The sequence below is a fragment of the Carassius auratus genome, chromosome 21, assembly GCF_003368295.1.
Source record: "Carassius auratus strain Wakin chromosome 21, ASM336829v1, whole genome shotgun sequence".
Lineage (NCBI taxonomy): Eukaryota > Metazoa > Chordata > Actinopteri > Cypriniformes > Cyprinidae > Carassius > Carassius auratus.
The window spans coordinates 15,279,449-15,297,518 of NC_039263.1; the positions used below are offsets into that span (position 1 = coordinate 15,279,449).

Below are 18,070 nucleotides of genomic sequence, written 5' to 3' on the forward strand. Positions count from 1 at the left end.
ATTGGAGGATTTTTGAGCATTAATGGACCATCTAAGGTCATGCTACAGCATTTCAATTGGATTTAAGTCCAGACTTTGACTTGGCCACTCCAAAACCTTAATATTGTTTTTCTTGAGCCATTCAGAGATGAACTTGCTGGTGTGTTTGGGATCATTGTCCTGCTGCAGAACCCAAGTGCACTTTTCAGATTTTCTGCAGAATTCATGGTTCCATCAATTATGGCAAGTCATCCGGTCCTGAAGCTGCAAAGCAGCCCCAGACTACTACCACCACCACCATGTTTGACTGTTGGTACGATGTTCTTTTTATGAAATGCTGTGTTGGTTTAACACCACATGTAATGGGACACACACCTTCCAAAAATGTCAACTTTTGTCTCATGAGTCCACAGAATATTTGCCCAAAGGTCTTGGGGATAATTGAGATATTTTTTTGACTAATGTGAGACGAGCCTTTTGTGTTCTTTTTGGTCCACAGTGGCTTTTGCCTTGGAACTCTCCCAAGGATGTCATTTTTGTCCAGTTTCTTTCTTATTGTTGAATCATGAACACTGTCCTTTATTGAGGCAAGTGAGGCCTGCAGTTCTTTAGATGTTGTCCTGTTGTTCTCTTATGACCTCCTGGATGAGTCGTCGTTTGCGGTCTTGGAGTGATTTTGGCCATTCCTGGGAAGGTTCACCACTGTTCTGAGTAGGGCTGTGCAATTAATCGCATGTGGTTTGTCATGCGCATCTCGTCAGTAAAGCCGGTAGTTCACTGACAAGCTAGGCCATATCTATTTCAAAATCGAATGCGATTCATCTGCGATTATGAAGGTGATATTGCCTAATTGTCAGTGAACTACAGTTCTGGGTAGTGAATGCCGCTCAATCTGAAAGCAGGTGATGGAGATTTACTATTATTCACGGGACTGGCTTTACTGACGAGATGCGCATGACAATGGCATGTGATTTAATTGCACAGCCCTAGTTCCAAGTTTTCTTCATTTGTGGATAATGGCTCTGACCATGGTTCACTCGTGTCCCTAAGCCTTAGAATTGGCTTTATAACCCTTTTCAGACTGATACATGTCAACTGTTTTGTTTCTCATCTGTTCTTGAATTTCTTTAGCTCGTGGCATGATGTGTTGCTCTTTAAGCATGCTTCACTTTGTCAGACAGGTTCTATTGAAGTGATTTCTTGATTCAGCAGGGCTAGGTTTGGCTAGTGAAATTTAACTCTGCTTTCTAAAATAATGTTGTTAATCACAGATCTTTCATGATTTAACATGATTTAATAAAAAAAAATGCATTTTGTATTACTTGCATTATCGTTGTGTAATAATAACATTTGTTTGATGATGATCTGAATCTTTTAAGTGTGACATATATGCAAAAACAAAAAACAAAAAAAAATTGAAATGGGGCCGGGCACTGTATATATTTAAGAAGAAAATGCTACGTTTAATATATAAAATATATTCATATTATATCATTTATATAAATATAAATAAATACAGGTAATAATATTTTCAAAATATATGGTGTATGTCGTATATGGTGTCTCTCTCTCTCTCTCTCTCTCTCTCTCTCTCTCTCTCTCTCTCTCTCTCTCTCTCTCTCTCTCTCTCTCTCTCTCTCTCTCTCTCTCTCTCTCTCTCTCTCTCTCTCTCTCTGTGTGTGTGTATATACACACATTTATTATTTAAACAAAAACTTATGTTGGATGCGATTAATCATTTGTCAGCACTACTTTATTTATTTTTACTTCCTTACTTTGCTTACTTTAAATCTTTTATTGACCAAAGCATTTGCCAATCACAATTCAGCAGTTTAGTTTTGCTAATTCAGAATAATTCCGTTCTGCTTTGGAAGAAATGCATTTGAGTATTTAAATACGTGACCAAATTTAACCAGTGCAAATCAAATCAGAATTCATATTTCAAGATTAATGTATATGACTTGGCATTTCAATTTAATTATTTATTTTTCCTATTTTAAAGGAATTGTATTGTAGCATTTTCTGTAATTTAAGTATTTAGCCTTGCATAGATTGGAAGGTATATGATCTAAAATTACATGTACATCTGTGTGATATAAATTCACAGCGATGTACACGAATGACAAATGAAATAAGATTTTGTTTATAAATGTTAGAAATAAGATAACAAAATAAGATATACAGATTGTTTGAAAACTGGTCTATCGCTAGTTTTCTGCTGTTGTGTTCGAACGACGTGTCCCAGTTCAACCAGAGGATAACGGTCTAGCCACTTGTTTTTTTGGAAATGATTCTCCTAAAATTCTTCCACTGTGGATGCACACGTGCTTTAATCATTCATGGAAATATCCAGATTGCAGCCCAGATGCTGATCTCCGTTCGGCCTGGTTGGAGGACTCAAACTTCTCTGTGTCTTTAGTGTGCTGGTGTCTCTCTCGTTTTTTTTTTTTTTATAGCGTTCCACTGATGAGTCCTTCCTGGTTTTCTCATTTTGTCACTCTGGAATGCACATGCTCTGAAACACAATTCTGACAGCCACGCCAGACGAGGATCTCTGTAATTGTGTTCCCTTTCTTTCAAACACACCAGAACATTATACAGGGACTGTAATTATAAAAGCTGCCGAGCTCCTTGCCACTGAAATCACTGAATGGCTTCAGTCTTATATGAAACAACATTTTCTGTCATGATTGCAAGCAAATGTGAAACTCTGCATGTGATTTCACATGCTGATGTCATCAACATCCTCATCTTGCATACCATTGTTGTCATATCATACACATAAGACACTTTGAAGTTCTTGAAACTCATGGTTTAACATTCCTCGTCTGATTCCTTGATGTCAAAGGTTTGCCATTGATGCCTCCAGGAGACAACCTTTTAACTTCTGAGACTGCAGCACCGGAAGTCTTTTGATTTTGTGAAGGGCTCGTGATTGAAAGATTGTCGGCATTCGCTTCAATTGAAGTACTCATCTATTTTATCTTCATGTGTTTTTTATCCGTAACCATGTGCAGAGAATCTGACTGCTGCATCCCACCCAAGTGCATCTGTCTCGTCTCACTCTTTAATTAGATAGTCTCTCAGTGCTGTTAAATTGGAGCTTATGAAAGAAAGACTTTTGGGCTTTAGTACGGGCGTGCATGCACACACACACTATCAGTGTGTGTGTGTATATTTGATAGCATGCCGACAGCTTTTTATTTACATATTGCATGTGCATGCTGTCTAAATTGAATGTAATGGGAGAAAAAGATGTTGGTTTATAATTAGAGGTGCAGAATACATTTAGGGCTGCCCTCGACTAAAGATTTTTCTGGTCTACTAGTTCATTAGTTGACTATTAGTCGCACTTTTATTAATAAACCATATAAATCATAATAATGAGCCTTTAATTGCCTACATAGCCTAATAAGCACTCAAACACATGCAAAAAAAAAAAAAAAAAAGGCTTTCTACAGAGCACCGGCAAATATAATAATTATGAATGTGTTAGGGAAAAACAGCAAGTACACTGCATTAATGCAAAAGATGCATTCTTATCCGTATGACCAAAAATGACGAAATATTTTAAGAGCAAGTGATCGCACCCGCACCTCCATCTGTCCTGCAGTAGCCCAAGCTCACTACTGTTCAGCTTCCACAGTCCACACAAACACGTGAATAGTGAACTTTTTTTTTTTAAGGCAAACTTTAGATTGAGCTGGTATGTAAAGTTGCTACTACATACAGATTTCAGATGATAAGGCATTTTTGAGTTCGATGAATGTAGAGTGAGCATATGGATGTCCTGCCCAATGTACTATACTGCAACATGGACTAGTCTAGAGTGATTTCGCCACTTCGTGTGGAATTATTAAAATAAAATTCTGCGACTAATGACATTATGGTCTACCAGTCCTCTTCTCGTCAACTAACGGTTAGTCGATTATTAGGGAGCAGCCCTAAATATATCATCACCATATGTTATTGAACTATAGAAATATAAATGTCTTTACTGTTGCTTTTGATCAATTTAATGTGTGCTTGCTGAATAAAAGTATTAGCCTAATTTCTTTCAAAAAAAATTACTGACCTTTAATAATTTAAACGGTAGTGTATAACGTTACTATTTCAGATAAATGTTTTTTTTTTCTGTTTATCAAAGACTCCAAAAAAAAATCATGCAACTGTTTTCAACTAAATAATAAATGTTTTTGAGTAGCAATTCTGTCAAATTCAATTTCTGAAGGACACAGAAGACTGGAGGGTAATGAAGCTGTAAATGTAGCTTTGCCATCACAGAAATTAGATTTTTTAGATTTAGAAGATCATGTTGTTGATGTTTGCCTGCCTTGCTATGTCTGCACAGCGGACGCGCTAATGACATATCCTGCCTGCGTGAACCGGGTGTGCAGAGGTACACAAATACTTGCGTTGACAAGCAAATAGGAAAGCCAATTAAAACTCTCTGACCGAGCATTTTGATTGGACGAACATTTCTTGAACCTACGCCCCTTCCACAGAATATATCAGTAAATACATGTAGTCCACTTAACTTGAATGATTGCTATCGGGATGTGAAGAGACTTTCAACCAGCATAACAAAAAAAATTTCTAAAGACAATCACCTATTGCGCCTTTATGTAAAATGAAAGCTGAGTCGCAGTTCAGTTGATAGAAATAGACCTCTGAGTCACTGCTTTTCTTACAGGGTGTCTTCAACAGAGTGAGATCAGACTCGCTCGTTCTCTTTTCATCATTCAAGTAAACTTATTGTATTCCAGCATCCTCCACATTGGCAAAGCTGAGTTGAATTTGTGTGTGAGCACATGTACCCACCCTCTCCCTGGTTTTCCTATATGGGATATGGACTCTGAAAAGGGATTTTTTAGGATGATACGCTGGGCAAGTTTCCTAGACGTTAGAAAATGTCCCATAGGCTCAGACCTCTGTTTGTTTAGGAGGCCTTATTGGAGCTCTGCTGCACCTACCACAGCGAGGAACTCGCATCTCCCACGCTCAAACATGGATTCAGCCCCCAAACTGCTCATTCCTCAGTCCCTCCCTATGACAGAGCAAACGGGCCGACCTGAAAGCAGACTGTTTTGAAGCAAGAGTCCATCTGTTCCATCAGGAACTTGTGGTCAGATGGATTCTTGAGACCCGCTTTGCCTTGTGTATTTGAATCTGTTCTCCCCATGCTAATGCATCCCAGAACAGGACTTGTGCTTGATATTGGAACTGGCCCTTTATATCAGATCTGGATGAACTTTGTAGAAACAATTGACCTAAATATTGTACATCTAGTCTGGATCGAAATCAATGCACTGTCATCTCACTGCATTTGGCATTTAATCTCTTCCTTGTTTATACAACTGTTTTGTTTCAAAACTTTGTAAGCTGTCTACGTAGGCAGCATTTTAAGGCATTACAAAAACACTCCAGGCACAAAGGAAGGTGTAGGCAACTGAATTATGTTGCCTTATAAGGTTTCTTGAAAGAAAGAAAGAAAAAAAAAAGTTTGGGGTTGGTTAAGAATTGTGTGTGTGTGTGTGTGTGTGTGTGTGTGTGTGTGTGTGTTTGAAAGACGTCTCTTCTACTCACAAAGGCTGAATTTGTTTGATCAAAACTACAGTAAAAACAGTAAAATTATGAAATGTTATTACAATATTGTATAACTGTTTTTGGTTTTAATTTTAAAATGTAATTTATTTCTGTGATGACAAAGCTGAATTTTCAGAATCATAGTCTTCAGAGTCACATGAATATGCTGATTTGGTGTTGAAGAAACATTTCTTCAATATCAAACAGTTTCATGCTTTCATGAAAAAATCTGATCTTTTTTTTATTATTATTAGTTGGAAAGTGCTATTATTTATTTATTTTTATTTATTTTTTGTAATGTTTTTCTGAAACTTTTCATCATTTTTATGACTGACCCCAAAAATTTGAATGGTAGTTTATCTTTTCCAGAGAAAACAATGGCAGAATTTATTCCATTGAGTTCAGTGTAAATAAATCAATGTTGGTGGATAAGGTGAGCAAAATGTAGTTTTCTAAATTTACTTAAAATAATCATAAACCTTTCAGGATTTAATGGCATAAAAAAAAAAGTTCAGTCTAATTAAAACGGTTTTTAACTCCACTTTAGTGCATTTCTTTTTATTACACTGTTAGCGTAGCAACATGCTAACATCAAACACCTCCCCTGAGGAACTTTATTTGTGTACTACGTGGAGTTGCTGCCAATGTAGAGTGCTCCAGGTCATCTGTGAGGTTCTGTGACTGTTAGGGTGCTGCCTATATAGGCAGTGAGGTTTTGGAACGAACTGTAGGTATGATTGCCCCGTTCGTGTAGCCTCTGTGAGAAGTTGCAGGGAATGAGGAAACAAGTTGGCTGGACAGCGGAAACAACTGGGACTTTCCCATAAGAAAAGCATTTCTCCTCCTATTAGTAACACACATTAAAGCCATGTTTCATTAATCATCTTGTTGCTGCTGCTTGGTGAATGATGTTCTGAGAGCCCAGGGAACAGCATTAAATTTGGATAGTTGATGGTGTGATTAGCAGTGTTTTGAAGTGGAGAAGGAAGGAAATCACTGTTCAGAGACCTTTTATGTTATCATGTGGAAAAAGGGGGTCTCGCAGGGAGCGTTGGGGTTGAGCGCACATGGGGTGCTCTGTAATTTGGCCCATGAGAAATGAAGGGCTTGGCTGGTTTTTATTCAGACAACCTCAGCTTTGATGTGAGTCACATCTAAATGTCGTACGGTTAAAGGAGTAACTCATGAGCTCCTTACCTTCATGTTGTTCCAACCCATATGCTGTTATTTGTATTTGTATTTTTTTCAGTTTAACACAAAAAAAAGAGTTTTTTTTTAAGCATCTCTGTGTAGCTTTTCCATACAGCAAGAGGTTATCGATTGTGTAAAAAGCAAAATAAAAGTCTAAATGATTTGTGTACAATATTACGAGTTCCTTAAAGCCATACAGTAGTTTTGTGTGAGAAATACACTGTTTGATGCTAATTTTGCCATCAAAATTTATTTGTTTGTTTAACTGTTTCTTTATTTTTCAAAAAAAAATTGTTTTAATTTGTAATTTATTTTTATTTTGAATGTATTTTTTATTCTTAAATTTTTATTGTCATTTTTGCTTTAATGTTATTGTAGAATTGTTGTATTCATCTATAGAATGATTGTATTGTTTTACGAAGTATTTTGTTTTCATTTCATTTATTTATTCATTTATTTTAATATTTTCTTTGCTGCTTAAAGATTTTTCAAATAAATTACTTTTTTAATGTTTTTATATATATATATATATATATATATATATTTATTTATTTATATTATTATTATTTTTTTTACTCTTAAAATACTATTATAGTTGGAGCGACATCTGATTTTGGGACAGATGATATTGTTCATTGTGAATTCTCTTTGCCTGAACGTATTGAACTACTTAAAAGCGTTTGAAACCCATCTATTTTTTTTTCTCCTCCTGGGCCGCTTCCCTTTTCTTCACCCTATATATTCCTTTGACTCTGGTCTCATATTAACCAGGCATATGGAATGATATTAACCTCAGAGGGATGGAAAAGACAACCAAAGTCAAATGAAAACATTGGCTTGTTCCGCTGGAGCAAAAGGAAGAATAAGGAGAGTCTTGACGTAGGAGATTAGAAATGGCTATTTTTCCATTGCTGTTTTGACCATTAGAAAACAGTGGCTTGTGAATTGCAGCTCTGTGAGGTTGACTGATTAGAACCTTGAGGAACCGAGACACTGTGACTCAGCATTAGAATATGACCTGGGCTGCTGTGCTAGCCATTGTGCTGTTGCAGCTTCTCAGTCACGTGGCACAATCAGGGATTTTTTTTTTTTTTTCAGCAAAAAGGGATTATTTTTGTCCTTCGTCTCATCAGAATAGCACTTTTGTTAAGCTTTCCTGTCATAATCTCTCCGTTTTTGCAATCTCATCAACAATATCTTTATACAACACATTTATTTTAGGATGCATGCATAAGATTTTGCGGGGGTTCCTTGTGCTATATTTGACTTGGGTGCTGTAAAGGAGATTCCGTCACGCTTTTCTTCTCAGTCCCAGAATCCTCTGGTGCAACCGCCTTCCCCTCACGCTGACTGTTTGTGCTGGTATGGGGTAGATTCTGGCAGGCTCCCGGCCTCTCTGTGGTCTAGACTGGAGCTAGTGTGCTGCTTTCTGAAGGAGCCCCATGAGTCACTCTTCCCAAAACCACCATCTCTGTGTGAGAGCATCAGCTTCACCACTGGCCTGAAGACACCACCGCTCGGACTGTCACAACACAGGCTTTCACAAACGCTTTCGCTCTCTTAACACGCATTCCCGCTGGTCTCTTGCTCAGCGAGTCCCTGCACCACGATGCTGTGAAGTGGCTCTGTTTTCTGTCACCAACTGTTGGCCATTCTTTGAGAAGCCAGCCTGCTGACAACTGGTGAATCGCTCGCCTGGTTGACGTAGCTCTGCAGTCTTGCTGTTAAAAGGTTAAACATGACGTTTCTTTGTCATGCTAACCAGCCAAACTGGAACGGCTTGGTTTCAGTTGTTTTTAGAAAACTTTCAAAGCCTTAAATTCCTAGAGATATGCCTTGTGTAGAGCTTGGGCAGGCTATTTGTCTTTTTCAGGGAGGAGGAGACTTATATGAGGTCCCTGGTGCTCAGACCGCTGGAGATGCAGTGACCACATTTATGTGAAACCTGAAGCCACTTCTGCTGCTTCATACAAAAATGGCGTAACCCTTAACGTCGGTGCCTGTCAGTCTCTTAATGTACAGATTTACACGCAACACTATTGTCATACAACCTTAAGCTCCAACCTACACGCCTGACGTCTTCTTTAAACAACCCTGAGCTCTTCAATCACCCAGGTCTATTTTCATTCAGCATGTCTTTTGTGTGTGTGTGTGTGTGTGTGTGTGTGTGTGTGAGCCTGACATGTGCAGATGCAGACATGTTAAGCTCAATGTCTCTGTCCAGAACACCTGTTTCCCTGTACAGCCTCACATGCTGGTCTTTTACATCGCCAATGGTCATTTATCATTGCTCAGTGTTATATTTTAAAAAGAGGTTCTCTGTAAAGGTCATAAGGTGGTCAGAGGATTTTGTTTGTCACGTACATGGGAAGAATGCATTTTAAGCAGGTCGGTTCCTGCTTGTCTGTACATTTTATAATAGATAGGAAAAGAAGTATAACCGTAAAAGCCCATCTGCTGAATCATGGCAGAGGTGCTGGCTCCAGTGCGACCTGCCATGTGCAATGAATACAAACGGTCTTGGAGAGGGAAAATTGAGCCCCATCACCTCACAGCACACAGACGTGCAGCTTCTCTCGCAGACACGCGCTGACTCCCTCACATGCACCGACACACCTTGCAGGTAGCTAGTACGTGTGAGGGAATAGCTGACTATGGCAGAATAGAGAGCGAACCCTTCTGGGAGCTCAGTGTCCTTGCTGTCAGGACAGTTAACTTCCTGTGCCGCTCTGACCTCTCAGGCTGTGGATTCGTGTGTGTGTGTGTGTGTGTGTGTGTGGAGCATTCATGAGTTTGTATTGTGCTCGTTTGTTACACCATTCAGAAATGTATTTGGTGCACAGCTTTGTCTCTGCTGAACTTTATTTTCAGTCTCTGAAGTAATTTAATTAATAAAACGCATTAGTCATTAGTGCATTAGGGAATATTTAATTTGGCACATGGTTTTGGTAAAATAGTCTCCTGTCTGCAGAATGTGGCTAGACATGCCGAAACTAGTCTGAAACAGGCATGTTATCAGAAATCCTTATTTTTAGCCCGGAAAAATCTAATAAGATGGGGACAGAATAGCTGGTGAATTTCTGTCAAGAAATGTTTGGGTCATATTTCACAGTGCAAAATATAATTGCTTGTTTTTTGTTAGTTTTTTCCAGGGGTGAAATATGAGCCAGACATTTCTCTCTCAGATCCACCATTTATTGCTTGTTATTTCATCACAGACTGGACAAAGTCTTTAACCCAAAAGTGTGTATTTTGCTCCACTTGTAATACCAAACAGAATTGCAAAAAATAACTAGGCCCTACTTTGGTATTTACTTAAGGAAATGTAAGGTTTCCAAGAATGCAAAGGCTTTTAGGTTTTAGGCATAAATATTAAAACAAAGTTATGGAGTTTTTATGTTAGGTGGCTCAGGCAGAAGAAAGTAGAAATTTAATTTCTAGCTTTTCAGAAAGTTTGAAGACTATCAATTGCATCTTTTATTTTTTTCCTAAACTGAAAATGTGTCCATCTTTACCCATATGAGTTACACTGCATTTGGTCAAAGCTGAAACTTTGTGTCTGGTTTGTCATAAACCCAATGATTTAAGGATGAGGAGTGCTGCATTTTGGCATTCCCCATTCACTCTGTGTGACTCAATGGCCGAAAATGCCTTTGTTTAAATGCTTACGGCATAACATTAGTCAACATTTACAGCCTGAAATCCTCCAGATCATTTCCTCCCTTGCTCATCCATTCCTGTGAGGTCATCTTTTGGCTTTGTTTTGGCTTTTGGCGCTGATGAAGATATAACTTCCAAACGTCCTTTATGATTCTTATTTGCCACATTTTGTCTGTTTTATTCCTCCTCTTCCATTCACAGCAAGGATGTACTGTCGAGACAAAAGAAGGAGGGTCGTTGCTGGCAAGACAAACGCTCCGGCGGAATGTTTGGAGTCTGTTGCCAAGCAATGCGGCGGGTTTTGATTTACGATTACATCTTCCGACCGGCAGCTTGTTGCAATTAACGTTGTCGTTTGAGAGGCTGAGAGAGCGAATGGGTGGGTGTGTGCGTACAGTATCGCTGTTTATTTGACTGAATATGCTCCAGCATTCTCTTCACCGATCGTTCACACCGCCGGTTGTGTTTAACATCTATCTGTACCCTCTGTTTTTCGTCTTTTTATTTTCCTTTTTATCTATTACAGACTCTATGTCTTCCTCAGAGCTGGTCACTGTATAACATGCATGGTCTTTAAGGGAATGGCTCTAGATTAAATCCAGATATTTAGTTTTGTTTGAAGTGTTGCTCTGACTGGACCAAAGCGACGCGGTTGCTTGAAGGGCTGGTTTTAATTCTCAGAATCAGGTCAGCAATGGGCCAGCAATCATACATGAATATGTTTGTGTGGAGACACACATACTCTGAGATTGCTGGTTTGAGGGTCTTCTTCAGCTTAGACTTGGGGTTCCTTTTGATGAAGAGCATCTCTGACAGATTATAGTGTGTTTATGGTGCTAAAGCTTTGCTCACTAGGCAACACTAAATAAAAGGCCTTTTGGTTTGACGTCAGCCAGAGATGAGACGGATTGTGTGCATCTTATATGTTGGAAACTCCTGATAGGATTGAATTGGTAAAATTCGGCATCTTGTATCAAAACCAAATCGTTAACAATTGTTATTATTTTTGTTTTCTTTGTGCACAAAGTATTCTCGTAGCTTCATAAATGTAGTTGTCATTGCTGCCGTTTGATCGGTTTATAACCGAGATTTCTTTAGAGAAGTTGAATGCATCTCACTAGACCTCGCAACAATGGTTACTCAGTTCGGACAAGTTTGTTTGCGTCACAGTCCAAGCTGCACAGCTGAAATGAGTAGCATGATTTTGTTACACTTTTTTGTTTGCCATTTGATGTTTCTTATATGCAACAGAAATGGCAGTGCTTATGATTTGAACAGTACGGTGGTCACACCAGTGCGACTGCTCGCGAAATTGTCCTTCCAGCAGAAAAAATGGTGACAGAATCTTAATATTTTGGACCCCATCAACGTATGGATAAAAAATCTTTTTACTGAAGAAGGTAATTAATTCAGTTTTGTAACAACATACAAGTGAATAAATAATTACAATATATTAATTTTCGTGCATCTGCCCCTTTAAGAAATTGAATGAATCTTACAAATCAAGCTTGTGATCTGCTGAACTTTGCAGAAGAGGAGCAGATTGTGCTGATATTGGTAAAATGATATTGTACTGTGGTAAACGTCTGGTACTGTGGCAGTGCTGTACATGCCTGCAGATGCTTGATTTGCTGTTGATGTGGGAATCCAGAGAAGATCCTCCCAGATGATCTGAATTCCATCATCTCCCCACAGAACACATTGATTTGCCTCCGTCGCCGCCACATGTTAGAGGCCGCGTGCGACTGCTGCGTGTTCGCGTGTGTATGTGTTCTGTGGATTCAGATGGTGCGAGCACAGCTGTCTGGGTGTAATAAGACACACAGGTTGTCCTCATGTGGCCTTTGTTGTTTCTTTGGCATCTTTTAGCACTCGTCTCTCCCTCGGTCCCGTCTCGTCTCTCTGTCTTTTACACTCATTTCACACACGCACGCCCTCTTTCAAACATAATTAAGCTTTTGTTCGGCAAATGGAAAGAGGTATAAATTATGACTGGCTGAGTGACGGAAGGTAGGCTAACGGAAAGGAAGAGGAGGAGGAGAACAGTCAAAAGAGATTTTGTGGTAAATGCCCATGATGTTCCTATTTTAAAGCCCTATGGGTCTAATGGCTGCACAGACCAGAGCTCTTGCCGCTCAGCTATTGTTCTGTGCACCATCAAATCAGTCTGACTTTAGTTGTTTGTTTTTTTTTCATTAGTCTGCTGTGACTCTATTGTTCCTGACCCATTTTAGACTTTCCCTTCTATAAATCGGTGTTTTGTTCTTTGCAGTACATTTTTTTTTTAGATGAAAGTTATACCATGAACATCCAAAAGAGCCATCGTTCCCCTCAAACCTAGACACAAATATAAATCAGTTGTAAACTTATGCCACTTCAAACTGCACGGATTTCAAAGTCGTCAGATCACCGTTGTTTTCACACAATGGCGACAGGTCCAGATATTTAGCATCAAAATATTTCCCGGGCATCGCCGTCAGATCTTGTCTTTGATAGTTCACACTGCGTTATTGTCATGCGCATTATGGAGCACAGATTTGCCTCCGTTTTTTTGGCATTTGTTGGCTATTTCGCAAAACCGGTCGGCGAGTGAAAATCTGGGCTAAAATCGTGCAGAGTGAACTCTGCATTAAGGTATATAAAAAAAATTTATTTCAGGAAAAAAAAAAACTATTGGCCAATTAGTTCAGCAGAATTTTATTTAATTTATTTTATTTTTTACTATAGTTAAATACAAAACAATTTAAATGCACATAGAAAACAACTGGCCAGTTAGTATAATAGAATTATAATATATATTTTATTTCATTTTATTTTTCATTTCTTTTAGTTTTTGGTTTTTCTCCAGTCTACTCTTACTGCATTGTTCCTGACCCATTTTTAGATTTTTATTATAGAAATCAGTGTTTTTGCAGGAAGTCAAATGTTAGGGATAAATTTAGCCTCCCTCCAGCACAATAAAACGCATTTAATTTACTCGTTTTACAGCACAGCACATTACACCAGCTAACCAGTGTTGTATCCGTTTCCTCCTCAGAAGTCTAAGATAAAGGGAATTGACTTTTCTCGTTTGGAATTAGGAGCTGTGCTAAGAGACCTAGGCGTCTGATTGATCGGAGCTTGAACAGGATAAAAACGGATTTGTCAGTTGAGATGGATGAAGACCTCAAGAGCCCTTTTCTGCAGCTGCTCAGGTGGCCTGACTAACAATGTGTGCATTTCTCTCTCCTAGGTCTGGTGTATGGCAGTCAGGTGGTTGTCCCGCCAAAGGTGAACGCCGTGTTGGGAAAGAACGTCACCCTCAGCTGCAGGGTGCAGGTGGACACGAACCTCAGCCTGACGCAGAGCTCGTGGGAGAGGAAGCTGCCCACTGGATGGGTGACTCTGGCAGTGTATAACCCAATGTTTGGCATCTCCATCCCGTCCGAATATGCGCGACGGCTGTCCTTCCGCTCGCCCTCCATGCGTGATGCCACCATCGTGCTAGAAGACGTGGGTTTCGCAGACATCGGCATATACACCTGCAAGGTTGCCACCTTTCCGCTGGGTAACACTCAGGCCTCCACCACTGTCAGCGTGATAGGTAACAAGAGACGGCGTGTGTGTGCTTGTGCATTTTTGCATTCTGATTAATTTAGATTATGCACTCATAGCGTGAAGCTTGTGTATGAACGCGAAAGTGCCGTGACGATCCTTTCGCACGCGTGCGGTTGACAAACAAAGAAAGGCGTGCGAGTGGATGCACATCACAGCTGCCGATTAAAGTGCTGCTTATTTCTGCAAGTAGGCAAGTATGCGGTGTGTGTGTGCAAGAAGGTGGAAAAACATTAAGAGCAACTTCAGGGCAGAAATGAAAGCAGTGTTTTGGGAGACGGTCCAGCTCTTTTAGAGAACATGGTGATGTTTAAACTCTCTTCCTCCACCAAACCCCCAGAGCCATCTGCTCTGCTAAACACAGATACAGCTGAACGAAGCGGTGCGCTCTTGTTATCTGGGTGTACAAGAGACAACAAGAGAAGTTTACAAGCACAGTGCTTTATGTTAGGTATATCAATTATGTATCGCTCTATGGAGGGTTGAGGAGAGCCGATGTTTCCTCTGTGAGTTTATGATGAAGGTTACACAGGGAACATCCTCTGTGTCACCGGTGGCTTCAAGAATAGACTTTAGCAACAGTGAAATGAAAATGAAATTCTACGTTATTTTCAACAGAAATCAGTTGATATAAGTATTTTGTATAGGCAAGCTTTTGTTTTTGCATATGGTTTAAAATTTGGCCTGTTAATTGTAATATATAATTAGATATGTATTTAATATATAAAGTAGTAATATAACATTGAAACAACTATTGAATAAAGTATGTTATTGTAGCTACTATTATTATTGCAGCTACTTTTTAAGAAGTTGTGGGTGGGTATGTTCATTTTTTTTATTTTTATCGTATATATTTTTTATTTTGTTAGCTGTATTTTGTAGTTATTTTTTTAACGTAATCAAAATAACCCAACTGCAGTTTGATTTGTCCGTTTTTGCAAATAAACTTTTTTTTTCTTTATTCTTATTCTCTCTCTCTCTGTAGAAACTAAAAAACTACCACTAGGGTTACTATTAGGATTAGATATAATATATATTATATTATACACACACATGCATACATATATACAATTACACATACAGTACCTATACTGTATGTGTAATTGTTTTTATAATGCAAATTAATATCTAATCCTAATAGTAACCCTAGCCATTGTTTTCTGCAGAGAAGACAGAACATCATGCTCTTTGAATGCTTCTGGGCCATAATTGTAAACAATTACTACACTGTAAATTGTCAGATGAAGCGATCTAGTTTTGACGTGTGCCACACACATACAGTGTAGATGCTGTGTTAGAGTAATAAATGGTATATGCAGACACACGAGTTGAGTGAAGGTTCATAAAGCTCAGAAAGAGATGAATTGAAAAAGATGATGTCATCGACAAAACGAGCTGTGCAGTTGGAGGAAAATCAGAACGTGAACGAAAGCAGAGACGACCGGGGACTGAGCGCTTTAATAAAAGGAGAGATGGAGGGGGGTGGGATGCAGGAGGATGGAAAGTGGTGGTGAAGTGAGCGAGCAGGAGCGAGGGAGGAGGAACATGCGCCGGAGCTATAATTAGATCAGGAGGAATGTACTGTGTGTGTGTGTGTGTGTGTGTGTGTGTGTGGAGACAGGAGTGTATAAGTGTGGGAATGATGCCCGCTGCTTTTGGGATCCACTGCACTTTAGGGTCAGGGATGTCATTGCGTGGTCCGGTTGAATTTGTGGTTTAAAGTGACACACGAGAGTTGACACACACACACACATACACAAGCACTCATGGCATGTCACTCACCACACAACAGTGGATGGTTGAAGGTACGACGACCACAGCTGCTACTGTTGTCTCTGAAGGTCAACTGCCAATGCTAATACTTCACAAGATGGGACGAGAACAAAACTCTGAGCAGGGAAAGAGAGAGGGAGAACCAATGGGTCTGTTCGGTACACATCCTTTGACTTATACAAATGAATATTTATAATCAGATCACCAAATATGATGCACATCGTGACACTAAATGATGCTATAGATTACCAAAGAACTAAGTACAATATTTTTTTATTATTTTCGGGGGTGGGGAATTATAAATAAACTTTTTTTTGGGGGGGGGGGGGTTGTTAACTACTGTATTCATCAGACAATCCTTATAATTAAAATATGAAATATTAAATAGTTTATATAAATTTTAATTTATATAAAAAATATAAAGCATAACAATTGTTTTTAACGTTAATGATAATTATAAAAAATGTTTCTTGAGCACCAAACAAGCACAATAGAATGATTTCTGAAGAATCATGTCAGACTATTTAGTTTTGCCATCACAGAAATAAGTTACTTAAAATAGAAACAATCGTTTTACATTTTAATAATGTATCGCAATATTAATGTTTTATTGCATTTTGATCAGCCTTTAAAACATGACAAAAATTTTTTTACTGAATCTTTAACCTTTAAACAGTAGTGTATATCAATATATGATTGTATTAGCCCTTCTTGATTGAGCAGGCCTCTCTTGTCACAGGAGCCTGGGACAAGCGCCCCACACGTTACCCGTCACAGTTTCTGTGAGCCGTTGCGGAGGCAAAGCTCAGTTTTCCAGGCCTGGACGCTGCTGGATTCATAACGGCTTGCACACGCCCAAGCCCCGCCCCTTCTGCCATGTAAACTGGATAAGCCATTAAAACAAATAATTTCATCTTCTCTGGAAAAGCACTTAGTGCTCTCTGATGATAAAACCGAGGCCGCCCTCAGCCGGTAGTAACCATAGAGAATTATTTATTTTTTTCAGTTCGATAAGACTTTTATTTCTTCTCAACGAAAATCGAATTATTCTCTCAGTCATTCTTATCAGTTTATGAATTTACTGGCTGTGCTACCAGAGCGATTCTCAATGCTGAGGGAATTAGCTTTTAGTTAGCTTTGTACTCTAATCTGAATGGAAATGCTTTACATCTTTACATCTACACAGTAATAGTGTGAGTTTGTCTCCTCACATTAAAGCTCAGAATTAAACGCAAGTGGTGTGGTATATTTAACTCAAACATGTCTCTCTCTGTCTTAGTGGAGCCGAAGGTGTATGTCTCTGCTGGATCTTCTGCTCTGATCGACGGTGGCAATGAAACCACAGTGGCCACCTGTATTGCTGAGAGGGCTCGGCCCCCTGCGGACGTGTCCTGGGAGACGAATCTGTACGGCACGTCTGAGGCCCACATGCAGGATGATGTCAACGGCACCACTACGACCCAGGTGCACTACACCTGGCAACCCTCCCGTCACGCCCAGGGCCACACGATAACATGTGTGGTCAAACACCCCGCTCTACAGAGCGACTTCAGGATACCTTATATCATCAACGTACAGTGTGAGTATCTCATAGGGGTTTTTATAGTGTGACAAGATTGTTCGCATGATTCTGTTTGTGCAGGATCCATTTGTTGTTGTTTTTTTTTTGTGTTTTTTGTTTTGCACAGATTTTCTAATAACTAATTCGTAATGCCAACTTCATATTTAAAAAAATTTTTCAGTAGAAATAGAGCATACAATAGAATAAAAATTTTATACAATGTTGTTGGGTTTTTTTTTTTTTTTCGTTTTTTTTTTTAGAGCATGTTATGTGTATTTTGAAAGATGTTCTGCTATTAAGTGTTCTATTTATTTAAGTACTTTTCACCGTTTCACTATTTTTAAGATCCTTGTGGAAAATGTTTTCTCATGAAAGTATATTCTTTTTGTACTTTTAAAAACTGTGTATATTTTATAAAATATATCAGCTTTTCTGTAATTAGTTTTTCGCATTATAATTTAGTTTTTCATAAGAAATGCCATTTTAAAATTTGCTTCATTTAGTATTCACACAACACAGTTTTTTTGTTTGTTGTTAATTTAGTATATTTTTTGAATTATTATATTTTTTTTAAATGTTCACTATATAATTTATAACATTTCCTTAGAAGGATTGTTTAAACATTAAACTGAAGTGCATCCACATCCACATGGAATGGAAACCATAATCATATCAAACTGAGATTGTTAATCAGAGTCGATCAAATATGGATATCTGATAATCAGC

General features: G+C 38.7%; 1 protein-coding gene across 2 annotated transcripts in view; it reads left to right on the forward strand.

The window, feature by feature from the left end:
• The window catches only part of LOC113038664 (nectin-3-like protein), a 54,074-nt gene that overhangs the window by 9,072 nt on the left and 26,932 nt on the right, over positions 1 to 18,070 (forward strand). For both annotated transcript variants that reach the window (XM_026196259.1, XM_026196258.1), the window contains exons 2-3: positions 13,649 to 13,999; positions 17,063 to 17,362. In XM_026196259.1, coding sequence (XP_026052044.1) covers positions 13,649 to 13,999; positions 17,063 to 17,362 — 651 coding nt within the window. The remainder of the gene's footprint in view (positions 1 to 13,648; positions 14,000 to 17,062; positions 17,363 to 18,070) is intronic.